The sequence below is a fragment of the Pelobates fuscus genome, chromosome 2 (assembly GCF_036172605.1).
Source record: "Pelobates fuscus isolate aPelFus1 chromosome 2, aPelFus1.pri, whole genome shotgun sequence".
Lineage (NCBI taxonomy): Eukaryota > Metazoa > Chordata > Amphibia > Anura > Pelobatidae > Pelobates > Pelobates fuscus.
This window is the reverse complement of record NC_086318.1, coordinates 209,462,251-209,487,859: the sequence shown is the minus strand read 5'-3', so window position 1 is coordinate 209,487,859 and position 25,609 is coordinate 209,462,251. Positions and strand designations below refer to the sequence as shown.

Genomic DNA, 25,609 nt, shown 5'->3' with positions numbered 1-25,609 from the left:
AGATTTTTAGATGTCTGCACATATACACATACACGGACATACACACATGCAGATACATATACACACAAACACAGTCACACACAGATACACATTGACACACATGCAGACATTGTGGCGACTCTAGGAACAATATATATGGGGGGGCACATAAGATACCACAGTCAAAATAGGAGGGGGAGGGGGAGCAGTAAAACTTCTCACTAGGAGATGGGGTAATATGCTGCCATTGGCTGTCTGATGCCAGCATGCTGTGTTCTGCATGCTGGCATCTGACTACACATTTGCATATTATTCACATTAGCCACCCAGATTTCTTGTTGTGGGCTGGCTGACACCTCTTAATTTCAATCTTTATTTAGCAGATAACTCCTATTTGCTATCCTTTGTGGGATTGCCATATTTAAGGACACCAAATAAGGTGCTATCTGCTAAACAGCACCCTCATTTAGTATCTTTAAATATGGAAATCTCACATACGGGCACCAATTCAGGGAATGATCTACTAAACAGCTAAAGGATAAAAAAATGCCCTTTTCTTATTTTCAGTTGTTTAGCAGATAAATCCCTTATTTGTTATCCTTATGTGGGATTGCAATATTTAAGGACAGGAAATAAGGTAGCTATCTACTAAACACATACGCAGAGATACACACAATCACACATAATCACAGATTTACACAAACACAATCAGTGACCCACACACATACAATCACAGACACACAATCACATACACACACAAATATTACATACATACACACATTTAATCATTAAGAGGTCCACCCTGCCTCCCTACCTTGCTCTAGAAGGGCTAGAGTGGATCCTCAGTCCCTGGTGGTCAGTGGTTGCTGCTGGGATCTCTGTGCTCTTTCTGCACAGTTCCATCGCACGCCCTGTAATGATGCAGAGGCCGCGATGACATCATATCCTGGCTGCCGGCTCACTGCAGGGCGAAGACCGTCAGACACAGTCAGATGCAAACAGTCCCACACACAGTCACTCACACACAGTTACAGGCAGACAGTCAAACACACAGGCAATCACACAGGCAGACAGTCACACATACACACACAGATTCACAGACAGTCACACCCACAATCACAGGCAGACAGTCACACATACACACAACACAGTCACAGGCAGTCACTCACACACACACACACACACACACACACAATCACAGGCAGTCACACACACACACACAATCACAGGCAGACAGTCACACACAGTCACACAGACAATCACAGTCAGACAGTCACACACACAGGGGCACACACACACACACACAGTCACAGACAGTCACACACACAATCAGAGGCAGACAATCACACAGGCAGACAGTCACACATACACACAACATAATCACAGACAGTCACACACACACACAATCAAAAACAGTCACAATTAGGGATCGACCGATATTGATTTTTTAGAGCCGATACCGATACCGATAAGCTGTGAACTTTCAGGCCGATAGCCGATAACTTGCCGATATTCTGTACATTTACCATTTTGAAAAAATAAACTCTTTCTAATGGTAAATGCACAAAATATACATGCCACATGTAGTGGATGAAGTGTATTTAGACAGGGGAGCTGTGTGTGTAGTGGATGCAGTGTGTATTTGTGTAGTGTGTATATATAGTGTATGCAGAGTGTATAGTGAATACAGTGAGTGTTTGTGTAGTGTGTGTATATATATATATATAGTGAATGCAGAGTATGTATAGTGAATGCAGAGTGTGTGTTTTATACTGTGTATAGTGAATGCAGAGTGTGTGTTTGTGTAGTGTGTGTATAGTGAATGCAGAGTGTGTGTTTGTGTAGTGTGTGTATAGTGAATGCAGAGTGTGTGTTTTTGTAGTGTGTGTATAGTGAATGCAGTGTGTGTAGTGTGGGTAAAGTGAATGCAGTGTGTGTATATAATGCAGTGTGTGTGTTTGTGTAGTGTGTGTATGTAATGCAGTGTGTGTTTGTGTAGAGTTTGTGTTTGTGTAGTCTGTGTGCATGTAATGCAGTGTGTTTGTGTAGTGTGTATATATAATGCAGTGTGTGTGTTTGTGTAGTGTATGTATGTATGTAATGCAGTGTATGTGTTTGTGTAGTGTGTATGTATGTAATGCAGTGTGTGTTTGTGTAGTGTGTATGTATGTAATGCAGTGTGTGTGTGTTTGTGTAGTGTGTATGTATGTAATGCAGTTTGAGTGTGTGTAGTTTGTGTATGTAATGAAGTGTGTGTGTTTGTGTAGTGTGTATGTATGTAATGCAGTTTGTGTGTGTTTGTGTAGTGTGTATGTAATGGGGTGTGTGTGTTTGTGTAGTGTGTATGTATGTAATGCAGTGTGTGTGTGTGTGTTTGTGTAGTGTGTATGTATGTAATGCAGTTTGTGTGTGTTTGTGTAGTGTGTATGTATGTAATGCAGTGTGTGTGTGTGTGTGTTTGTGTAGTGTGTATGTATGTAATGCAGTGTGTGTGTGTGTTTGTGTAGTGTGTATGTATGTATGTAATGCAGTGTGTGTGTGTTTGTGTAGTGTGTATGTATGTAATGCAGTGTGTGTGTGTTTGTGTAGTGTGTATGTATGTAATGCAGTGTGCGTGTGTGTTTGTGTAGTGTGTATGTATGTAATGCAGTGTGTGTGTGTGTGTGTGTGTGTGTGTGTGTGTGTGTTTGTGTAGTGATGTAATTTGTGTAAAATGGAGGGGGGGATTTTTTTATGTTTATTATTATTTTTTTTAATATTTAAATATTTTAGTCCCCCCCCTCCCTGCTTCTTACCAGGGAGGGGGGGATATAGTATTCCCTGGTGGTCCGGTGGCTTGTTAAGTACTGTGGGGCGGCTGGCAGCAAGCGCTGACTTACCCTCCCAGCAGCTCCTCCAGCTCCCCAGTGTAAATCTCGCGGCCCTTAGTGCCGCGCGGAGCGTTGCCATGGTAACCCGTGGCAACGCTCTGCAGCCGCGGGTCTCGCGAGATTTAGACATGGAGCTGCAGGAGCTGCTGGGAGGGTAAGTCAATGCTTGCTGCCGGCCCCCCCAGGACCGCCGGGCTTGTAATGAGCCTGGCGGTCCTAGGAGGTATTATCGGCAATATTGGTAGCTATATTGGCCGATACCGATATTGCCGAAAATACCGAATATCGGCCGATTATATCGGTAAAACCGATAATCGGTCGATCCCTAGTCACAATCACAGTTACACACTCACACACAGTCAAAGACAGTCACAATCACACTTACACACTCACACACAGTCAAAGACAGTCACAATCACAGTTACACACTCACACACAGTCAAATACAGTCACAATCACAGTTACACACTCACACACAGTCAAAGACAGTCACAATCACAATTACACACTCACACACAGTCAGACAGTCACAATCACAGTTACACACAGCACACACAGTCAAAGACAGTCACAATCACAGTTACACACTCACACACAGTCAAAGACAGTCACAATCACAGTTACACACACAGTCAAAGACAGTCACAATCACAGTTACACACAGCACACACAGTCAAAGACAGTCACAATCACAGTTACACACTCACACACAGTCAAAGACAGTCACAATCACAGTTACACACAGCACACACACAGTCAAACACAGTCACAATCACAGTTACAAACAGCACACACTCTCCCACTTACTGTAAGCTTGGGCTGGAGTAGGAGTGGATTCAGTCCCTCTTGTGCTGTAGTTGGGGAAGCAGGGACTCCTTCCTGCTTCCCCTCTGTGTGATCAGTAAGTAGCTCCGCCCCCGCATCCGGCTTGGCTCCGCCCCCACGGCCGTTTTAGCTCCGCCCCCAAATCTCTGTGCAGGTTTCCTGCTTCCAGCCCCTGCGTGTGAGCTGTGTCGGCTGCCCAGCGCCCCTGCTGCTACGGCACCCGGTGCAGCCACACAGCTCACAGAATAGCAAGCCTGGCCAGCCCTGGTGGCACCCCCCTGCCTGATGGCACCCGGGGCGGACCGCCCCCCCCGCCCCCCCCTTAGTACGCCACTGGCTCCAGGCATTGTCTGCCCTCAGTGGACTGGCCTCCTTAATTGGAAGTTCACTTTCCAGGCACTTCCGCAAATCACATCATTGGCCATCCACACCATCATTTAACCTTTCCCACCAATATCATGTGAAACAGGAAATCAATGTCGGGTCTTAGGAAGAAGTATAACTTTACAATATAATTCTAATGAATTAATAATAGCAATAATAAAAATAATAATTATTATTATTATTTATTTAATACTCAAATACATGGCTATATGTTTGGTGCTACACACTGAAAGTAAGTGTGTGGGAAAAGAAAATGGCCCACAATGGCTGCATACAGAAGGTTCACAGCTTTTGCAAGCTACTTTTTTTATATACCCCAAGAGAAATTATGTAGAAACAAATGCATGCATATTTTATTTGAGGGGTATATCTACTAAATTGTTAAAAAAAACATTTCAATGTGCCGCTCCTTTAATAATGGAATGTCCCCACCCACACACAATCTCCCTACTTAGAACTCCTGACCTTTATTAACTTTGAGCCACAATTGTGTATACTTTAGTTGGGAAAGGATAAATATGGACATTTAACTACCACAAGAAAATAATCAGTCAGATATCAGGGAAAAAGTCTCTGAGACCTGTACACCAGTTGGACACTCCAGGGGTGTCTTTAAGGGCTTAACCCTAGATTAAACTCTCAATATATGCACACAATACCTACTTAGCCCACTAGATGTGGGTAAGTGTGACCTGGAAAAGTATAAACAGTAAGTGCTAACAAGTAACTAAAGTAAATACAATACTAAATAAAGGAGAGGAAAGGGGGGATGCATATCAAAATCCCAAGAAGTGTATAGAGTGAAATAACTAGCCGTGTACTCCTTTACCTCTAAAGGTAAATATTCTGGGGTCATCCAACAGCAGTGCTAAAATAAAGCAGTATCTGGCCTTTATTCTGCTAGCCTATTATAGCATAATAACATGAGCTAAATGGATGGTAACCCTGTGAAAATAAAAATGAAACCAGTGCGGAGAGGGTTAAATTATACAATTGAAAGTATAAATCCATGGGGACAAGTTTCCCACCTAGGTAAGTAAACAATATGTAATAAAACACACTAGATATTTGTGTCAGATAGTATCAAGTGGGTGAAAAAGTAATAATCAAACAATCTAGATGAGAGACAGTCCTAAATTAGTAGGAAACAGCAGATGTATAATAAGTACAAGCCTCTCTCCCTGGTAAACTGACCTCTGAATGTCAACAAGGGTTTTGCCACCAAGTACTAAGTCGAAGGGGTCAAATACTTATTTCACTCATTGACATGCAAATCAATTTATAACTTTTTTGACATGTGGTTTTCTGGATTTTGGTTGTTGCTAGTCTGTCTCTTACTGTTAAAACACACCTACCATTGAAATTATATACTGATAATTTCTTTGTCAGTGGACAAACATTCGAAATCATCAGGGGATCAAATACTTTTTTTCCTCACTGTAATAACTATAAGTGCCAACATGGCTTTCTGGCACACCTTATGGATGTGTGACATGAATCCACTAGCACTCATAAGTAATAGATGTATTCCAGAAGGCCATTGAAACTCAAAATTAAATGTATGTGCCATAAGATACACATGCATCATTTTATTATGGACGCCAGTGGTCTTCTGGTAATATGATGTATTCAAAAGTAAGCAATGGTCTACTCTATCTGATTTTAACAGACCTCTTCCGCTTGTCACAGGCCTCTTTCTTTAGCTGTGTGTGGCTTCTTATAGAAAGCATGAGAGCTGCCTGTAGAATGGTGCAATTCTTGGCATACAAGGATTTGCTGTCAAGTTAAAGGACCACTCTAGTGCCAGGAAAACATACTCGTTTTCCTGGCACTAGAGTGCCCTGAGGGTGCCCCCACCCTCAGGGACCCACTCCCGCCGGGCTCTGGGGGGAGGAAGGGGTTAAACTTACCTCTTTCTCCAGCGCCAGGCGGGGAGCTTTCCTCCTCTCCTTCTTCCTTGCGACGTCATCGGCTGAATGCACATGCGCGGCAGGAGCCGCGCTCGCATTCAGCCGGTCGCATAGGAAAGCATTTACAATGCTTTCCTATGGACGCTTGCGTGCTCTCACTGTGATTTTCACAGTGAGAAGCACGCAAGCGCCTCTAGCGGCTGTCAATGAGACAGCCACTAGAGGTTTTGGAGGCTGGATTAACCCTAATTTTATGTTCGCGACATCACTAGTTCACATACTTTTTCCACCTGCACTGTGAATGTTTACATGGTGTGTTCAATAAAAACATGGCAACATTTCATTCTTTGTGTGTTATTAGTTTAAGCAGACTGTGATTGTCTATTGTTGTGACTTAGATGATGATCAGATCACATTTTATGACCAATGTGTGCAGAAATCCATATCATTCCAAAGGGTTCACATACTTTTTCTTGCAACTGTATTTAGTGAGTAGAAGAAGCCAACAGAGGTGAAAAAACAGTTGGAGCAGTAAACAAATGAATAGTGGTATATTTATAAATTAAGCATTTATATTATATTTTGTAAAAAAATAAATAAAAAACAAATGAAATCTGTTTTTGCTGCTCCTCCTATTTTCCCTTCTGTTGGTCACTTCTCACTTGATCTGTGAATGGTTAGAACATTGTCCTCTAGCCATTGATCATCTTTTTTCCCATAAATCATCTCTTTTTTGGCACATGGGCACGACTCTGCATTAGGAATTAAAACAAAAATGCATGTTCATTGCTCCAGTTGTTTGTTCATTGGTTTATTTGTATGGTGGTTCAGAGTTCAGGAATTCAGACTATCACCCAAGCTGACAAAATTTGGATGAATTGGAATTCAGAATGAACCAAATCTCCAAATCTAATATGCATTTTTTTTTCTGTTCCTACATTTAAACATAAATTAAAAAACTCAACCACTGCAAGCACTTGTTGATCAATGGTAGTTTAACCCCTTAAGGACGGCAGGCATTCTATGCTGTCCTTTTTGGGGCGGTCCTAAACGCCGGCAGGCGGCATAGAACATCCCCGCCATCCTTTGTACTTACCGGGTCCCTGACGTTCCCCCGACGGCGGTCGCGATCCTGGGATCTGCCTGGGAGCATAGACAGACCCCCTTTGCCCAATCCCACCCCCCCCCCCCTCCCAGGCCATGTGGTCGTGGGGTACTTGTGATCACATGGCCGGAAGAGCCAGCTTATTGAGTACCTGCAGGGGGGCCTGCTTGAGCTCTCAGGCAGTCCCCCTAATGCCTGCAAACATTTTTTTAAAGTTAATAAAAAGTTAATAAAAAGTTTAATAAAGTAAATAAAAGTATTTGGATAATATATACATATATATATACATACATATACGATACCAGTAGAGAACACTTAGGAGTCTTTCAAGGTAAATTTCATCTGTTGCTTTATTGAGCAATTACAAATTCACACAACGTTCCAGTGATCTAAGTACTTTTATATGCACATACATAAACCATAATTTAAAAAAGTACATTTTAATATTAAGATATATTAAAATGTAATATATATATTTATATATATATATATATATATATATATATATATATATCTTAATATTAAAATAGAAGTAGAATGATGTACATTTTTATATATATAATTATACATACATACATATATATATAAAATGAAAAAAAAATCAGCACTCCCAGGTTTTTTCACATAAACTTCTTTACTGAAAAGAGTGTCAAAGAATCATGATATATATATATATATATATATATATATATATCAATAAATAAATTGAAAAATAAAAATAAAATAAATAATAAAAAAATATATATATACACACACCAGTTTTTATTTGTTCTAACTGTATTTTTATATTAATATACATATATATTATATTCGAGAACATTTAGAATCACATTATAAATAATAATAAAAATTATATATATTTAAATTCTACGAATATATTAATATAATATTTTTATATAATCAAGTCATTGTATTAATTACAATTTGAGGGACCTGCCTGACAACCCAGGCTGAAAGTCCAGAGAATTTGGCTCGCAAGCCCTATATCTAAACCTGTAACTTTCTAGGACACCATAAAACCTGTACATGGGGGGTACTGTTTAACTTGGGAGACTTCGCTGAACATATAACAACGATGATGGTCAGTAAAAATGCAGTGTTTTGCATTTCTCACACACAAACGGTACTTCCACTGACAATATAATATAATTGTTGAGATACGTTTTACTATTTTGAAACACTAATATTTGTGTTCGGCGAAGTCTCCCAAGTATAACAGTACCCCCCCCCCATGTACAGGTTTTATGGTGTTTTCAAAAGTTACTGAGTCAAATATAAGGCTTGATTTTCCTTTTTTTCACATTAAAATTTGCCCTATTGGTTGTGTTTCTTTTGAGACCGTATGTTAGCCCAGGAATGAGACTTACCCCCATGATGGCATACCATTTGCAAAAGTAGACAACCCAAAGTATTGCAAATGGGATATGTCCAGTCTTTTCTAGTAGCCACTTGGTCACAAACACTGGCCAAAATTAGCGCTCAATTTAGGTTGTTGCATTTTTCACACACAAACAAATATGAACGCTAAATTTGGCCAGTGTTTGTAACTAAGTGGCTACTAGAAAAGACTGGAAATACCCCATTTGGAATACCTTGGGTTATCTACTTTTGCAAATGGTATGCCATCATGGGGGAAATGTTCATTCCTAGGCTACCATTTGGTCTCAAAGGCAACATAACCAGTCTGGCAGACAGACAGCCACACACACACGCAGACAGTCACACACACAGACAACCATACACAGGAAGTCATCCACACACAGAGGCAGACAGCAACACACACAGACACACACACAGGCAGACAGTCACACACACCGGCAGACAGTCACACCCACACAGTCACACAGACAGCTACACACACACACACAGACAGCCACACACACACACACACAGACAGCCACACACCCACACAGACAGCCACACACAGAGACACAGGCAGACAGCCGTACACACACAGGCAGACAGCCACACACACACACACACACACAGGCAGACAGTCACACAGACAAACAGCCACACAAAGGCAGACAATCCCATACACACAGTCTTACACACACAGTCACACACAAGCAGACAGTCACACAGACAGACAGCCACACACAGGCAGACAATCACACACACACAGGCAGACAATCACACACACACAGGCAGACAATCACACACACACACAGACACACACATGCACACAGGCAGACAGACACACACACACAGGCAGTCAAACACACAGACAGACACACACACACACACGCACAGACAGACAATCACACATAGTTACCTCTGTTCATTATGGAGGAGTGGAGGCAGCTCCTGAAGACTGGTTGTTGGGGAAGCAGGGACTCCTTCCTGCTTCCCCTGCATCAGTTACCCGGCGCTTTTAGCTCCGCCCCCACCACATGGGAAGCTTTGCCCCAAAGCACAGTAAGCTCCGCCCCACCGCAATATTTTTTAAAATGATTTCTAATAATCCCGGTCTGCTCCCATGGCGCTCTGTGCGGCTGCTTAGCTCGCACACCCCCTAAAGCCGGCCCTGGGTATGTCTCTATGTGAACCTACAAGAGCAGGCATCTATGTTCAGCAGCAGTTGATAATAGTAGATGACAGATCAATTCTGATCCAACATGGCTGCTCAGCCAGATTTTAAAAATAAATAAATAAAAAGAGGTTGTTTTTTTGTACACATAAATTGTTCACATAGATCAATATACATGATTTAAAAAAAATATTACATGCAATAAACTATATTAAAAAAACAAACAAAAAAATTTACATTTTATGACAGATGTCCTTTAAGCATCATTAATATTGAGAGACCATTAACCTTGTTGAGTCCCTACATATACTAAAATGATAACCTTTCCGTCAGTGCTAACATCTAAACTAAAATACTGCAGTTATTAAATACATATTTGAGTATATGTATCAGTGTTTCTCTGATGGAAAAATACTCAAAAAGTGCTAAAATAATGAACTTCTTCTGTGAACTGTGTTTCATGTCAATAAATGCTACTTCAATATCTAATAAATGCTACTTCAATATCTAAAATCAGAACAAGAGTAGAGTTTTATTCAATATTTTATGGTTTTCCAGTGGAAATGCACATTTCATTAATGGCCTTTTAAAGATCTATATTATTGGAGGACTAAATTTAAACCTGATTATATCTCATTCCCTGGCAAATGATACTTAATTTGGTATACTCAAGAAGCTTTTTACTTTGAATCTCTTCAAACATTTATTGTGTTCATGTACGTATTCATAGTCAGTAAATGCTTTAAAATGAACTTTAGCAATATGGGCCTATTTGCTAAATTTTGCCAATTATTCAAAATACAGTCCGCTTTCAAGTGGCCATTGTAAAATTTAGCATCTGGCAATATTTACAACAGAAATTGCATTAAAAATAAATAAATCACATTTATGACACTATGCATTAGCAAAGATAATGGATGGCAAAACATATATCGTAAGCAAGGTCATTATCAGGGTATACAGAGGTACCCTGGTAAGATTCCCAGTCAAACGCTATGGTTTGCATGAGGGCCTTTAACTATATGTGATCTGGTTAGGTATATAGAAAAAGTAGCAAAACACTTTCGCAGACAAAGCCTTAGTAGTGAGTTCTTTGGGCCATACATAGTGCAGGTATTGCTTTGGAGGTCAGACACACAATGCCTACATGCTCCTATACCTGTGTCATTGCTAGGTACTAGGACATGACGCAGATTAAGGCAACATCCCTTGCTCAGGTACAAGCAAAATTAATGTTGCGCCTGCTTTCAAAGATTTGGCTCCTCTAACTCCTTAGTGAAGAACTAAACATGTACTCAATGTGTTTATTGAAACATTGTATAGTACAGCCTCAGATACATGCTATAGCATCGCTACAGGAGGGCAAGGGGACGAGGGGGCAATTGCCAACCTAGATTGTTTATTCCACTCCGTATGTTCTGCCCATTCTAGAGTGCAAATGCTAGGGGGAGGGGCGCATGATGCTAACTAAACTGGGCAGAGAAGGCACCTGCCTACCCACACAGCGGTTGCCTAGTCTGCCAAAATATCTCTGTGTCTGGTCTGGGAGAGGAGGGAGTCCAGGAGGCAAGAGGCGGGGAGCACTTTTCTTTGCTGTGCTCTCCCTGCACAGCTCCCTCACCCGTCCTGCTTTGAGTCATCCGTCAGGCATCGGCATCACTACAGGGCGCATGGAGGCCCGATAGCCCCTTTGGCTGCCAGGTATTCTAATGTGGAATTGTCATATTAAAGTATACCAAATTAGGGCACTGCTTATCAAATGGCTCTCTTATTTGGTGTCCTTAACCCCTTAAGGACCAAACTTCTGGAATAAAAGGGAATCATGACATGTCACACATGTAATGTGTCCTTAAGGGGTTAAATGGTCAATCCCACATAAGGATAACAAATAAGGGAGTTATCTACTGAAAGATAAAAAATTACAAAAGGGCTCTTACATTTTTATCTTTCAGATATTTAGTACATAAATTCCTAATTTGGTACCCTTATGTGATATTTTCATATTTAAGGATACCACACTAGGTGCTGTTTAACAGATAGCTCCCTCATTTGGTGTTTTTAAATATTGCAATCACTCATAAAAATAGCAAAAAGGGGAGTTACCTGCAAAACAAAGATCAACATTAAGAGAGGTCATTAGCCAGCCCGGAATTACGGGTAGCTAATTTGATTTCTGTTGTCTGATGTCAGACAGCCAATGACTGCTTATTATTATCCCACCCTGTAGTGAAAATGATAAATGTCCTCCCTGGATGTCCTCTCTCCCTATCTTATGTGCCCCCTCACTATCAGGCACACACACACACACACACCTCACTCTCTCGCAGACACACACATACATTCAGATACAAGCTAACTCACTAGCAGCCACACACACATACCTCACTCTCTCGCAGACACACACATATATTCAGACACAAGCTAATTCACTAGCAGCCACACACACACAAACACAGTCATGGCTGAAGCTTACCTGGCACTGGTTGGTGAAGTTGCCATTTTGTGAACTCTTCCTCCCAGAGAGGTCAGCAACATGCGTGTGGGGATGGAGCTTGTGCATTGTCGGTGAAGGTTTTGTTCAGGAGGTAGGGCTTGCAGCAAAATTTTAGGTAAATAGTGCAGGGAGATTGACAGGTCAGCCTAATTATGGCCGCACCAGCCCCCAGCTCCTCCCTCTTTACTCCCCTCAGACTGACACAGGCTGGTACAGTCCGAGAGGAAAATGATTTAATCATTTAAAAGTGATTTAAATTACAGTAGCCTCATGTTTTGGGCTGTCTGCCCAGCCCCCAGGTGCCACGGCCCACCAGGACATTTCCCAGATCCCAGTGGGCCAGTCCGGCCCTGGAAGTGTTAGAGGCCAAAGTGGATGAAGGGTGATAATGTTCATAGTAGGTGCAGAGGCTAATATGGGCAGGGGGTAATAGGGCTATAGTATGTTCAGGGGACATGGGGGATGCAGTGGGGGCAGGGGGCTGATTAAGGGGATAAAGTGGATGCCGGAGGCATAGGTGCTGTAGTGGTTATATGGGCTGTAATGGGAACAGGGAGAAATAACACCTATAGTGGGCGTAGGGGCTAATAGGGTCTCTAGTGCAGTAGGGGATAATAGGGGCTATAGTGGGGATGTAGAGGAGAGATAGGGGCTGTAGTGGGTGCAGAGAGCAATAGATGCAGTAGTTGGTGCAGGGGAAATGGGCTGTAGTGGGCATAGTGTCTGTAATAGGCATTAGGGCTGTAGTGGGCGCAGGGGGTAATAGGGCTTTAGTTGATGCAGGAGGTACAGGAGCTGTAGTAGATACATGGGGTACAGGGGCTGTAGTGGCTGCATGGGATAGAAGCTGTAGTGAGTGCAGGGGATAATAGGGACTATAGTGACTGTAGGGGTATAGGGGCTGTAGTGAGTGTAGGAGGTATATTGGCTGCAGTGAGTGTAGGTGTATAGGGGCTATAGTGAGTGCAGGGATAGAGAGGGGGTAGAGAGGCTGTATAAGGTAAAGGGGCTGCAGGAGATTCAGGGATTTTAAGGTATGTAGGGGGTAGAGGGCTGCAGAGATTATAATGGCTGCAGGGGGAAGAGGGGTTGTATAAGGTGCATGAGCACCAGGGATTGTAAGGGTTGTAGGGGATAGACAGGCTGTAGGAGTAGAGAGGCTGTAGGGATTTAGGAACTATGGGCAGTAGGGGGAAGAGGAGCTGTATGAGGTGAAGGGGCTGTAAAGAGTGCAGGGATTTTAAGGGCGGTAAAGGGTAGAGGGGCTGTAGGGATTTTAGGTGCTATAGAGATTTTAGGGGCTGCAGGAGGTAGAGGGGCTGTAGGAGGCTGCAGGGGTTAGAAGGGCTAAAGGGGCTGCAGGGGCAGTGGAGTTGTAGGGGGTAGAGGGGCAGATCATATACATTTTTATGATACCTTCGACATGCTGTTGCAGATGGAGCTTGCTGCCTGTAGCATGATCAGGCAGCTCCGCACAGCTCATTGAATTTTTGACACATGATGTAATTTCCTATATAACGAGCTGCACAGAGCTGCCTGATCAGGGCTACCATAGACATAGAATACCTAGACGCCGCATTCTGTGCTGAGCGGCGAGAAATGCGGAAGCCATCTTGGACCGGTCACCGCTCTACTGAAGCTATTGAAGAACCCTTGGAAAGCCCATCTCACTAAAGGTAAGTGAAGGACTTGGGGCACTTATAGCCCTTAATGCCCCTACCCCTTAATACCCCTACCCCTACCCCATGTCATTAATGCCCCTACTACTAATCCTTAATACCCCTACACACACACAGTGTTAATACCCCTATCCCTGGTCCTTAATACCCCTAACCCCTGTGGTGTTAATACCCCTACCCCTACACTGTTAATACCCCTGTGCTGGGGTAGGAATATTAAGGACTATGTGTGCTGGGATAGGGGTATTAACACTGTGTGTATATATTTTGATATTTTATGGCATCATCACTGCTTAGAAATATAGTAATGTCAGTATATTATTGTGTGTCTTATTGCAGATATGAGGTGCATTATCCCAAAGATGGTAAGCTAAAAGCCACATTTTCTCTAAAAAAAAAGAAATGAAGAAAAAAAAGTATTTTAACAAAATAACCTAAAAGTACTGTGGTCCCACAGCTACCTCAAAATGGAATGCCTCAGACTTGTTAGTGATCTAGTTAGTTATCATCTAAACAAAAACAAAAAAAAGAGATTAGAGATTCCAGTGGGCATGGCTCCATCTATATCTAAGCAATTGTGTGTGACATTTTGGGGATTTAGTGCATTCTGTGGTGGGTCCACATACATAACTTTTGCATAGTGGTCATTGAATATCAAAAAGATATACACATATCTCCACAAAACGGACATTAAAGGGATGCTGCAGTCACTATAACCATTTCATCTCATTGACTTGGTTATAGTGCCTGGACATTGTCCCTCCATTCAGTGTTAAACCATTTTCAAGAAATAAATAAAAGTCCCTGGCTTTCCATAGCCCCGCCCACACTGAAGGTATGGCCAAGACAAGTTTACAGTCTTCCTTGTATTCATACTTATTCATACCTACAGTGGCACTGTGATAGGCTGAATGCACTGTGGCACTGTGATAGATGAATGCGTGAACTTCAATGAGTTAAAACAGTTATGGTGCTAATAAATCCCTTTAAATTGAGCCTTAATCTTGCTTAAATAGAGACAGAACTCTTGTAGATTCTGATCAGCCCAACAGAAGAAAACAACAATGTCTGTGCAAAAACTATATTAACTATCTCAGTTAACCTTACTTTATTGGTCTATCTTTGATAACGTCACTTTAATATGCTCTCTATATAACAAGCTTAGCAGACATTCCTATTGACCACATAAGTGATTATTCTTAGCATACTCTAAGTGGATAGGAGAGCTGGATATTTAGTTTACTATATAAATAGATCTCTGCCTACCTTGATAGATATACTGACAATTGTGTGTTGGTAGATATACTGACAATTGTGTGTTGGTAGAAGCAACTTTTTATCCGAGTAGGCATACTTAGTTGTTACATTTATAGCATTTCAGTAACATTAGTTACTTTCTTGCTGCAGCTATTTAGCATTTAGCTTCAGGGGTTTCTCGGTGACTGACTTTCTCTCTCCCACTTCTGTCTCTTATCAATGCTATATGGTATTCATAGGAATAAAAATGACATTTTAAACAAATACACCGACTGGTACATTGAGTCTCCCTTCCCCCATTAGAAGAGTTGTTTTAAAACATAGTGTGTTTGTATCTAAAACACTCTCACTGATATACTTTGAATTTTCGTAGTTATATTTTAATACAGATTATGTTTTAATTGAATTATACAGTGATCACCCATCCCTTTTTTTTGTGTTGAAATAAGCTGTAGGATTTTCTACCACATTTTTATACGCAGTGTTATGGGGCTCAAAAAGTAAAGCTTCTTTTACTTGGTTATTGGATATGTTCTCACGTGTTAGCTTTGCACTGTTTTTTTTATTTAAAGGAACACTATAGGGTCAGGAACACAAACATGCATTCAGGACCCTATAGCATTAAAACCACTATCTAGCCCCCTGGCTTCTTGCCTCGCTAAATATAGTAAAATCTGCCTCTGTCCCTGATCTGCCTGGTTTCAGCTGACATAATCAGAAGTGATTCTGTGAGCCAATCACAATGCTTTCCCATAGCAAAAGCATTGGGTTTCAAAGAGGCAAATCAGGGGTAGAGCCAGCACAAGTCAAACACAGCTCTGGCCAATCAACATCTCCGTATAGAAATGAATTAAATCAATGCATGACGAAAGTTCAGTGTCTGCATGCAGAGGGTGGAGACACTGAATAGCAGTACTGCACAGTGTGCAGCACTGCCCCAGGAAGCACCTCTAGTAGCCATCTAAGGAGTGGCCAGGGGAGTTATCACTAGGCTGTAATGTAAACACTGCATTTTCTCAGAAAAGACAGTGTTTACAGCAAAAAGCCTGAAGGGAATGATTCTATTCACCAGAACAAATACAATAAGCTGTAGTTGTTCTGGTAACTATAGTGTTCCTTTAAAACGGCTGTTTAGCTTCGCTAACTTGCATATTGCTTACTAAAAGGTAAAGTGCTAAAAATACGGCAACAAAAATATATATCACAAAAAAGTGTATATATGATGTATATTAGACAAGTAAGTTGTTGAATATATATGTACATCTACAACAGGCATGTAAAAGTCTGATAGGTAGGCCATTTTCCTGCAGACCAATCTGGATCCCAAAAACTAACCTCTCAAAACCTGGTAATTTATACCTAAGTGGGAGTAGGCACAAGGTCACTGGCATTACTGAAGGTATGTATATTTAGACTCAGCTCTAAAAGAATGCTTCTAGATAGGTAATGGCCACGCCATCTAACTCACAAAGTGTGCGTTATAAACTAGTTTCTGAAATAAGGAACTTCATAAACTCATAAAATCAAACACAGGAGCAGATTTACTCCTGCATCTGCATACAACTGGCATCTGACATCAGAGGAGGACAACTGAATGCAGATGGTTATCATAGTACCACTCACTGTTCCTATAACAAATGTTTAGTTTAAAAAATTCCAACTTGCCATATATTTAGATACATCTAGTACATTACCTGGTTTGCATTCATAATGGTCACAACATTCTCCTGGCTTGCCAGATGCCTTGGACACAAGAATGTTTAGGTAGCCAGGTTGGCAAACTTTCCTTAGGCATCCTGCTGGATTGCATACACACCGACTTGGTAGTGGACAACAATCTCCAGGTGGAGCATAGCCTTCAATGAGGATGGAGTCTTCTGCACATCGAGGCGAGAACTGCACCTCACAACGTGCTGCCGAACAATCCGGTTTCTCTTCTGCAAGAAAAAAAACCCCAAGATGTCTTTACGCCATGGTGAGAATTTAAATCAATTATATGCAAAATGAATGCATTTTATATGAAATTTAGGAACCTGTCAGAAACTGTAATTAGCCACAGATGTTTTAAGAACCATTAAAAAAGTACAATTTAGCTATGTATAAATTGTGGAATTAAATGCACAATTTTGTTTTAGCAATGATTAGTTTAATTAATTATTCGATTAATGAGGTCACTCTAACCTCACTTTATCTTTGTAACATGAAGATTTACACTTCTCAAGAGGAATCAATTAACATCATAAATTAATAATTAAATAACAATTTAAAATATATTCTCCTAAATATCTAAGTATATTTACATTGCATCAATGTATCCATATAATATATTTGCCTCACTGGTAATGTGACAGGATGCAAATTAAAGACAGCTCGCGCACAGACACACACACAAACATACAATTTTAATTTTGCAAATCTACTTAAATCACTTATATTAGCAAACAAATAGGGAAATTCAGTTATGGCCATATTGTGTTAAGCCAACCTATACATCACAGATCCCAATGTCAGTGGGTCCTCCACTAAATTAAACATGGGAGACAAGCATGTTAACTGCAATACTGACGGCTTAAACTGATTCCAGAGACTCTCCTCCGATGTTTGCTTTCTATGGTCACCCCAAAGGGGCACCTATAGCAGAATAGCAAAATAAATCTGTTCTGGGTTCCAAATATACACAGGAACCAGTTTTTCCTAGTAATTTAACCATGTCCTAACAAGATTAAAATCAGTCCGTTATCATACAAATATATTTGGATACTTATAGAACACTATGTATCTTATAAATCAATGAATATCAGAAAACCTTTTGTTTTCAGCAAAGTTATAATTTTACATTATCCACTATCACATCAGTTGCCAAATTGCACATTTTATATATAGAATGGAATCAGACATAAGATATCAATCATTAGACTTCTACTTGACTGCAATTGGTGATAACACTGAAGAAGCCATGCACAGAGAGTCCGGACACAGGTCAGTTCAGGAATCAAAGGTCTTTATTCTCACCGGTCGGGTCTCAGCTGAACTCATGTCCAAGATGTCTGAGCCCTGAGCACATTGAGTACAAGCTTTTTATAAGCTATTCATCCCCCATCTGTACCCTTACAACAATCAAACAGTATTTGCAGCATTACCTTATATGGTCTCTGAGTAGGGGGATAGTATCTACTGTCATGGACGTCTCCTCTGTTACTACTGCCGCTCCCTCCAAGACTTCCTCTTCCTCTATAGCCACCTCGTCCACTTCTCTCATCTTGTCTATAACTTGCTTTATAGTCCCTCTGTGGGCAGTCGTTCTTCCTCTCTACAATAGGTACACCTATTTCTACCTAACTGTGGTCTGTCATTCCTAATCTCACCTTTTCCTCGCCTGCCCACTACTGTAATCGCTACAGCCAACATATCCACCTTCCTTTTCATCCTGCATTCCTCCTCACGCTGCGTTTCAGCTTCCCTATTCATATAGACCCTGTTTGCGACTCCCATTAGCTGTGTTATTGAAATCCCTACAAATCCCTCTAACTTTTGCAATTTCCTTTTAATGTCACTCTGGGCCCGGCTGCCGAATGCCGAATTAATCATACAAGAATTTTAAAGGGTTTCAGGATTAAAAAGGGGTATAAAGTCTGTATGATTCAAGCAGTCTCTCATAAAAGGCACTGGGAGATTCATCAGTTTTTTATAATACTTCAGCTTGCAGCTCAAGCCGCCAGGTTCGCTTGGTTCTGGGTACGGGCAGTTTCCTCAAGAGCTTTAACCCCTTAAGGACCAAACTTCTGGAATAAAAGGGAATCATGACATGTCACACACGTCATGTGTCCTTAAGGGGTTAAGGGCCACTTGATTAATATGGGTCCTTTCCTCGGAACTGAATAAAGTCAATAGGAACTGCTGACATTCGGCCCATGTAGGGTTATGGGTCTGAATAACTGATGTAACAAAGTCAGTCATAGCTTATGGTTTGTCCGTATATGAGGTGTTATGGGTCTTCCAAATAAACAGATCGGTAGTTGTAAAGGGAACGTATACAAATACAGGGTCTCCCAATTGCAACTGGCCATTGCCATCAATGTGTATTGGGCCAGGAGTAAGTCAGAGGGGCCTCTGTAAATGCCAGGTTGGAGGGTACCTGTAGTCCTACGTGTTAAAAATCAGACTACGGACATTTGCAGTATATTGTAGTCTAACAAGTTCCAGTTGGGGGTCGTCAGGTGGGTAGAGGAAGGCAAATAAATCAGTTTGTAATTTAGTAAGGGGGATATCTCGGACAAGGCTGGGAGGTGCCTGTCTAGTAAAAATATTTTTTTTAAAATGTGTACAAGTATATTCCATCATTTTATACCATTGACCATTTGATCCAGGTGTATTTTAGACTCAGTTACGGTTACTGAAGGCCCATAGGGCTCAGTAGTTAGGTGCGGTCAGTGGTTATGGTACAACAGTGGATACGGTATTGCCAGTTGTTATGCTACCATTAGTGGTTATGGTACTATGGTATTGTCAGTGGATAGGTGTTATGTCATTGCTGAGAATTATCTGGTTTAATGGACTCAGTTACTGTTAAAGGGACACTATAGTCACCTGAACAACTTCAGCTTAATGAGGTTGTTCAGGTGAGAATTATAGCTCCCTGAAGCCTTTCTCATTCTGAGAAAATACAGTGTTTACATTAAAAGCTAGGAACCAGTTGCAATCACTCAGAGTGAACCAGAGGGACTTCTGAGTTGATGAAGGCATAATATGCCTCCATCCACTCAGATCTGCTGTGCACGAGCATCCTGTGATTCAGTATCTCCTCCCACTGCATGCAGACACTGAACTTTACTCATAGAGATTCATTGATTCAATTCATCTCTATGAGGAGATGCTGATTGGCCAGGGCTGTGTTTGAATCATGCTGGCTCTGCCCCTGATCTGCCTCCTTGTCAGTCTCAGCCAATCCTATGGGGAAGCACTGTGATTGGATCAGGCTATCACATGTCAGCAGACTGCTTGTTTTTCCTGAGTCTAACAGCATGCAGATTTACAGCTTCTGGCTTGAATACAGTAAGATTTTTACTATATTTATGGAGGCATGAGGGCCCAGGGGGGCTAGATGGTCGTGTTAACACTATAGGGTCAGGAATACATGTAGTTGCACTGGTGACGATAGTGTCCCTTTAAGAATTCTTCTCACAATTTTGACTGTTAATAATAAAATTGAACAATAATAAAATATGCTAAAATACACTTCTACCAAAAAGGGTGTCAGTTCAGGGTACAAAGAACCAGTGGGGGTAGGCACAGGAATAGGTGTGTCCAGGACAGATAAGCTGGTATCTGAGGTAAGTGAGTGAGTAGGTGGAGACAATGGGGCATGGGAAGTGTAAACACCAGCTACACCAGTTTTAGCTCGGGAGGAAGAGTAGAGGGTTGGTAAGGGGAGATCAGATTCAGGGTCACACGCGTACACACACACACAGGATCCTCACACGTTTCACAACATTAATGACGTCCCACACATACAGAACAAAATCAAAATCCCCACAAAGTCTTGCAATTATCTATACAAATAATCAATGTCTAAGCCACCCAACTACTCAGCATACATTGACTATAATCCGTATCATTAAACAATATGTACAATAGAATTTTAACAAAATCTAAACATAATAAATCAAGATTTGGTTAGACAATATATACATTAACATCTAACCAAACAATACACTTTAATTGCCTTCTAACCCCTATATATCAGTAGTTAGCCAAACGTTAAGTTTATAGGTCAGAATTTAGCTAAACAATATTTACATAAGAATTGAACTAAACAGTACTTTTGGAGACTACATTCTAAACTGAACAGGGCTTATACCGGAGTTCAGTTAATCAAATAGCTCCACACTTCGAGATCTAGTGAACTGATTTTACAAGAGTTCAACTAGTCCAAAAACCAGATTCAGAACATACTTCGAGATCTAGCGAACAGAATTTACAACAAAATGCAGCTAATTTACTCACTCCAGACTCTGTGATCTAGTGAACGTAATTTACAACAGAGTTCAACTAGTCCAGAAACCGAAAACTCAACATATACACACCAGAATTCAGCCGGACAAACAGACCCTATGCTAAACGGGCTAGCTACAGAGCGTTTAGCTTCAGGAGGTGATCAGCCCCCTCTTCTTTCCAATTGGGAAAGGTCAGATACCAGATACAGATTTAACCCCTCCTAATGGGTTTACCTTCAGTTCCAGGACCCGGGATTGGATTCAGTTCCTGGACCCGGGATCGGAATTCATCGACGGGACACCCCAATACCCACTGCGCAGAAGCCGATTGTCTCCTTGACGAAGAAGGCCCAGTAGCGCCGAGACGAAAGGAAGTCCACGCAGTATCGGTTTAGGGGTGTTGCCGTGGATAAAATATCACCGTCTTAACGGCCTCTGCGATGACTTCCCAGCCAATAAGCAACAGAAATGTTATAGGGGAACTCTGAATAAGCCACACACAGAGAGTCCAGACACAGGTCAGTTCAGAAAGCAAAGGTCTTTATTGTCACCGATCGGGTCTCAGCTAAACTAATGTCAAAAATGTCTGAGCCCTGAGCACATTGAGTACAGGCTTTTTGTAAGCTATTCATCCGCCATCTGTACCCTTACACCAATCAACAAACAGTATTTACAGCATTACCTTATATGAATAGGCAGTATGGCACTAGGGGAATGTGGTTTTTCAAATTCAGCACATGCTCAGTACATTGATGACAGTATCTTAGCTGCACATAACTAACAGATACCTGTACTTGTATATGCCACATGGAGATTTTAGACCTACTAAATTTTGGGCCTAGCTGAAATCCCATCACAATAGGACCTTTGATTCTGTAAATATGACAGACAATCTTTTTGGTGGTGTACCCAGTACCTTTTTGTTAAAGAAGCCAACCCATATCAAGATGCGCAAAACCTTTCAAAGTGTTTAGCTGTACATGAACACAAGCCTTACAATGCTTTCCTACAGAAAATCATTGGATTGGCTGAGATCATAGAGATTAAATATCCTTTAACACTTGCAGGGGGGTCACTTAGACAATGACTAGGAAACTTTAGCATAATGATTATCCATTTATATTCCTAATGCTGTAGTGTTCATTTAAGCATCACCAACATGTCAGTGTTCTGATGTGGTCATGGTGTAAGGACCCCATCGGTGCAGCATTTCAGTCATGAACTTTGTACATACTGTAAATGTTGCTGCTATAGGTGTAATTTTACCTCCAACAGGTTTCATTAGACCCCGGGCTGGCTAATGTTAATTTGTATCATATTCTATGTACATTCACTGTCTGAGAGTACTGAATTAACGCTCTCATCCAACAAATTCATGGCATTATCAGAATCCGACAGATGCAGTTTTGCAGAAGTCAGATGTGGCTCAACTGACATTCTCAGAGGCTTAGCACCTGGTAACACACAGGTAAGTGGCAAGCCATTGCAAAATATTTTAGCCCACCTAACCAAGGATAGTGCCAGGGTATTCCTGGCACCATAACCACAACAGTAGGCTGAAGTGGTTATGATACTTGGTGTAACCTTTTAATCTGCACTTCCGTGCATGATCCTACATCATGATAGATGATGTACACATGCTGCCCAAATCCAGTAATATTAATGTAGTTTCTTGTTTATGGGTTTGAAACAAAAACAGTTCATTCATCTTTGTTTTATAAATGTTTCACTGGCAACCATCCAGATTTACTTGATCTAAGTGGAGAGATATTTTTTTGGTGCAAGCACATACGTCTAATTTATCATAAATGAGGAGTGCTTTTAAAAACAGCCACTTCCAAATACCGCCCATACAATCCTATGCAAGGTAAACAAAAATGTAGATATCTGCCAAGAACAGTTTTTTTTCCGAAAACTGATGTATAAAGAATGTATACTTTCCAACATTTGGTAACAATTTGTTTTAACACCTAATACAGTACATGCCTATGCTCCACCAATACACCACCGATGATGAAAATATAGTGCACTGCAAACGGTGACAATTCAGGGAATTGGGAAAACTATCTAAGACTAAAGTGAGATCTAAGACTCCATACATCAAATTCACTTTTTTTTTTTGTACAACGCAAAATTGCATTTTCAGCTTTAATATTTCAGAAGGAAAAAGCTTTGGAGGTTAATTACAATCCATCTACACTTTCCATCTTCAACTGTCCGATTTACAGCCACTTGTAATTTGTGCTTTGGCTATATATTTTTTTTCAAAGTAATTCTGTTCACATCGTTTGTCAAAAAGATAAGTTATGCTTATTTAGTGTTTCCAGACTATAAATAAGCATGTGAAGTTAGATTTTCAGCAGCAGCTTGAAATGGAAGGTTCTGCGAACATCACAGCAAGTTATAGGCCCAAGAATCTCCCCTGTCCTTATCATCCTTTATCCATTCTTGGTACTGCAGAATTCTTGAGGTATTCGTACACTGACTGCTCATATATACCAAGGGTAAGTTATGGCTCAGAGTCTGAAATTCTTACCATTGACAGAAATCTATGTTACAATTAAGTAGCAGTGCATAAATGAGAGTATTTAGAAAATTGGGCAGACTAGATGGGCCGAATGGTTCTTATCTGCCGTCACATTCTATGTTTCTATGTTTAAGGAAAAATAAAACTAAACACACAGCATACACAATTGCCTCAATGAATTAAGCCTTTAATAGAATCAGGATTAACTATACATTGATTACCATACATGGCATCTTACTCTAGCCAAGACCAGGCTGGGTTGGGGGGCACTGTGTTAGCATGCACACTAGCCTATGGGCAACAATACAGTGATTGTGACAACATGTCCTGCACATTGATAGCTGCAATAATGACATGACACCTTATCTAAGAAAATAATACTGAAAAGAAGGTGTAGCATTTTGAGTTAACTCTATAACTTGAGGTTGGCAGTAAATATGCTGCCTAGGTTGAGAGCAGTCATCCATGTTAACATACAAAGCAGGAATATATCCTTATGGGACACCTCCGACCTATAGGTATACTCTATACTACAGCTTGCTCTTACGCAGCACACCAAAAATGTATGTTGATTTTAGGATGTTTTTTTAACTTTAGTTCGTATTCCAGAAGCCAAAGTTTAAGAAAATGTTACTCTTCACTTTATTAAGTCCCAACAACTTCTTTATAGATGTGCAACTAAACAATGCAAAACAAAACAGACCATATAGCTCATTTATCTTCCTCATTCTACCAGCACTAGCTTTAACACTGCAGAGAAACAAATATGTTGTGAGAGTTCCTTCCTGAGATTCTGCATCTCTACAGATTGTCTGAAAATGGCACTATCCAAAATGCTAGGAGGCTACAATTCATATATGCATTTTAACAACCATAGGCATACTGAGTACTCTACAGTAATTCTTTTACATAGCAGCTTGCTATGCTCTGGATAGTATAGACAACTGGTGCACCTAAACAGTAATTTAAACAAAAATCTTATTTACAAATTTTATATACCAGCTATGCATCTCATCATTCAAATAAATAAATATTTTATTTAGCAAAAATAACTTATAAATGAAGCCAAAAAGATGAATTTGTGACATCAGACAATGATTTCAGTAACTTTTAATACTAGCTTGATAAATCTAATACTATAGGACTCTCAAAGATGTGAACATCAAGCTGCAATATGCAATGGATTTTCTTTTTTATTTAATTTTTTTTAAATGTACGTCTAAGACATAGCCAGTTTCAAGCTGATTTTCTTTGGTCAGTATAAAAGGTATTAAGGATTAAGGACACAAAACCGGTCATTTTACGAGACCTTGCACAAAAAAAAAAAAAAATCTTTTCATTTATGGCAAGCAGCCTGGCAGTGGCATTCTGTGAACCTGCAATTAAGCTGACATGTGCAAACAATGATACCTGAAGTCATTAATATTAATAATGATGATCATAGCAATATATATGCTAATAGAAAGTACTTCACAGGTTCGTAAGTTCAACATGGGCATGTTTTGCCCTTCAGGCAAAACAAACGTAAGTCAGCAATATCTGCAACTAAGACGCACACCTCAGAAATTAAAAAAAATCCTTAGAAGACAAGGCTCCCTGGAGTTCTCCTGCCCTTCTAAGATCTAAGAGACTGACACTAGCAGCTAGTCAGATTCCAGTAAAGGACTCACTGCATAAAGATAAATAGATCACTTTTCTTAATCACTTAGGAACAATAAAGCTGTAAATTGGCAACGATAGATTTTTCTTATTTTTCCACGTATTTAAAGTCATTTATTTCCATTGTATTTGTTCATGATAAAAAGGGATGTACTTTTTCAGGAGAAGGTGAATCAGTTTTAACATTGGTTTGGCAAATAGGCGGAACAATTTCTTCCCGAAAGATACTGTAATCCAGAGATAGAAACATTCGGCACTGCTATAAATTTAAGCCTGGTTCCACATTGACGATGCAGTCCATATATGGTGAAACATCACTGGCTAATCACCTATGGGTATTCAATTCATATGTGGCTGTGTTAAGTTTAGCTGTCAAGCAATGTGAAGTTTAAATGTC

The 25,609-nt window shown here is 40.5% G+C and overlaps 1 protein-coding gene across 1 annotated transcript in view; it reads right to left on the bottom strand.

Annotated features, from left to right (window-relative positions):
• Nucleotides 1–25,609, bottom strand: part of CRIM1 (cysteine rich transmembrane BMP regulator 1) — a 650,317-nt gene that overhangs the window by 360,708 nt on the left and 264,000 nt on the right. Inside the window, exon 3 of the mRNA XM_063443119.1 lies at nucleotides 16,728–16,970. Coding sequence (XP_063299189.1) covers nucleotides 16,728–16,970 — 243 coding nt within the window. The remainder of the gene's footprint in view (nucleotides 1–16,727; nucleotides 16,971–25,609) is intronic.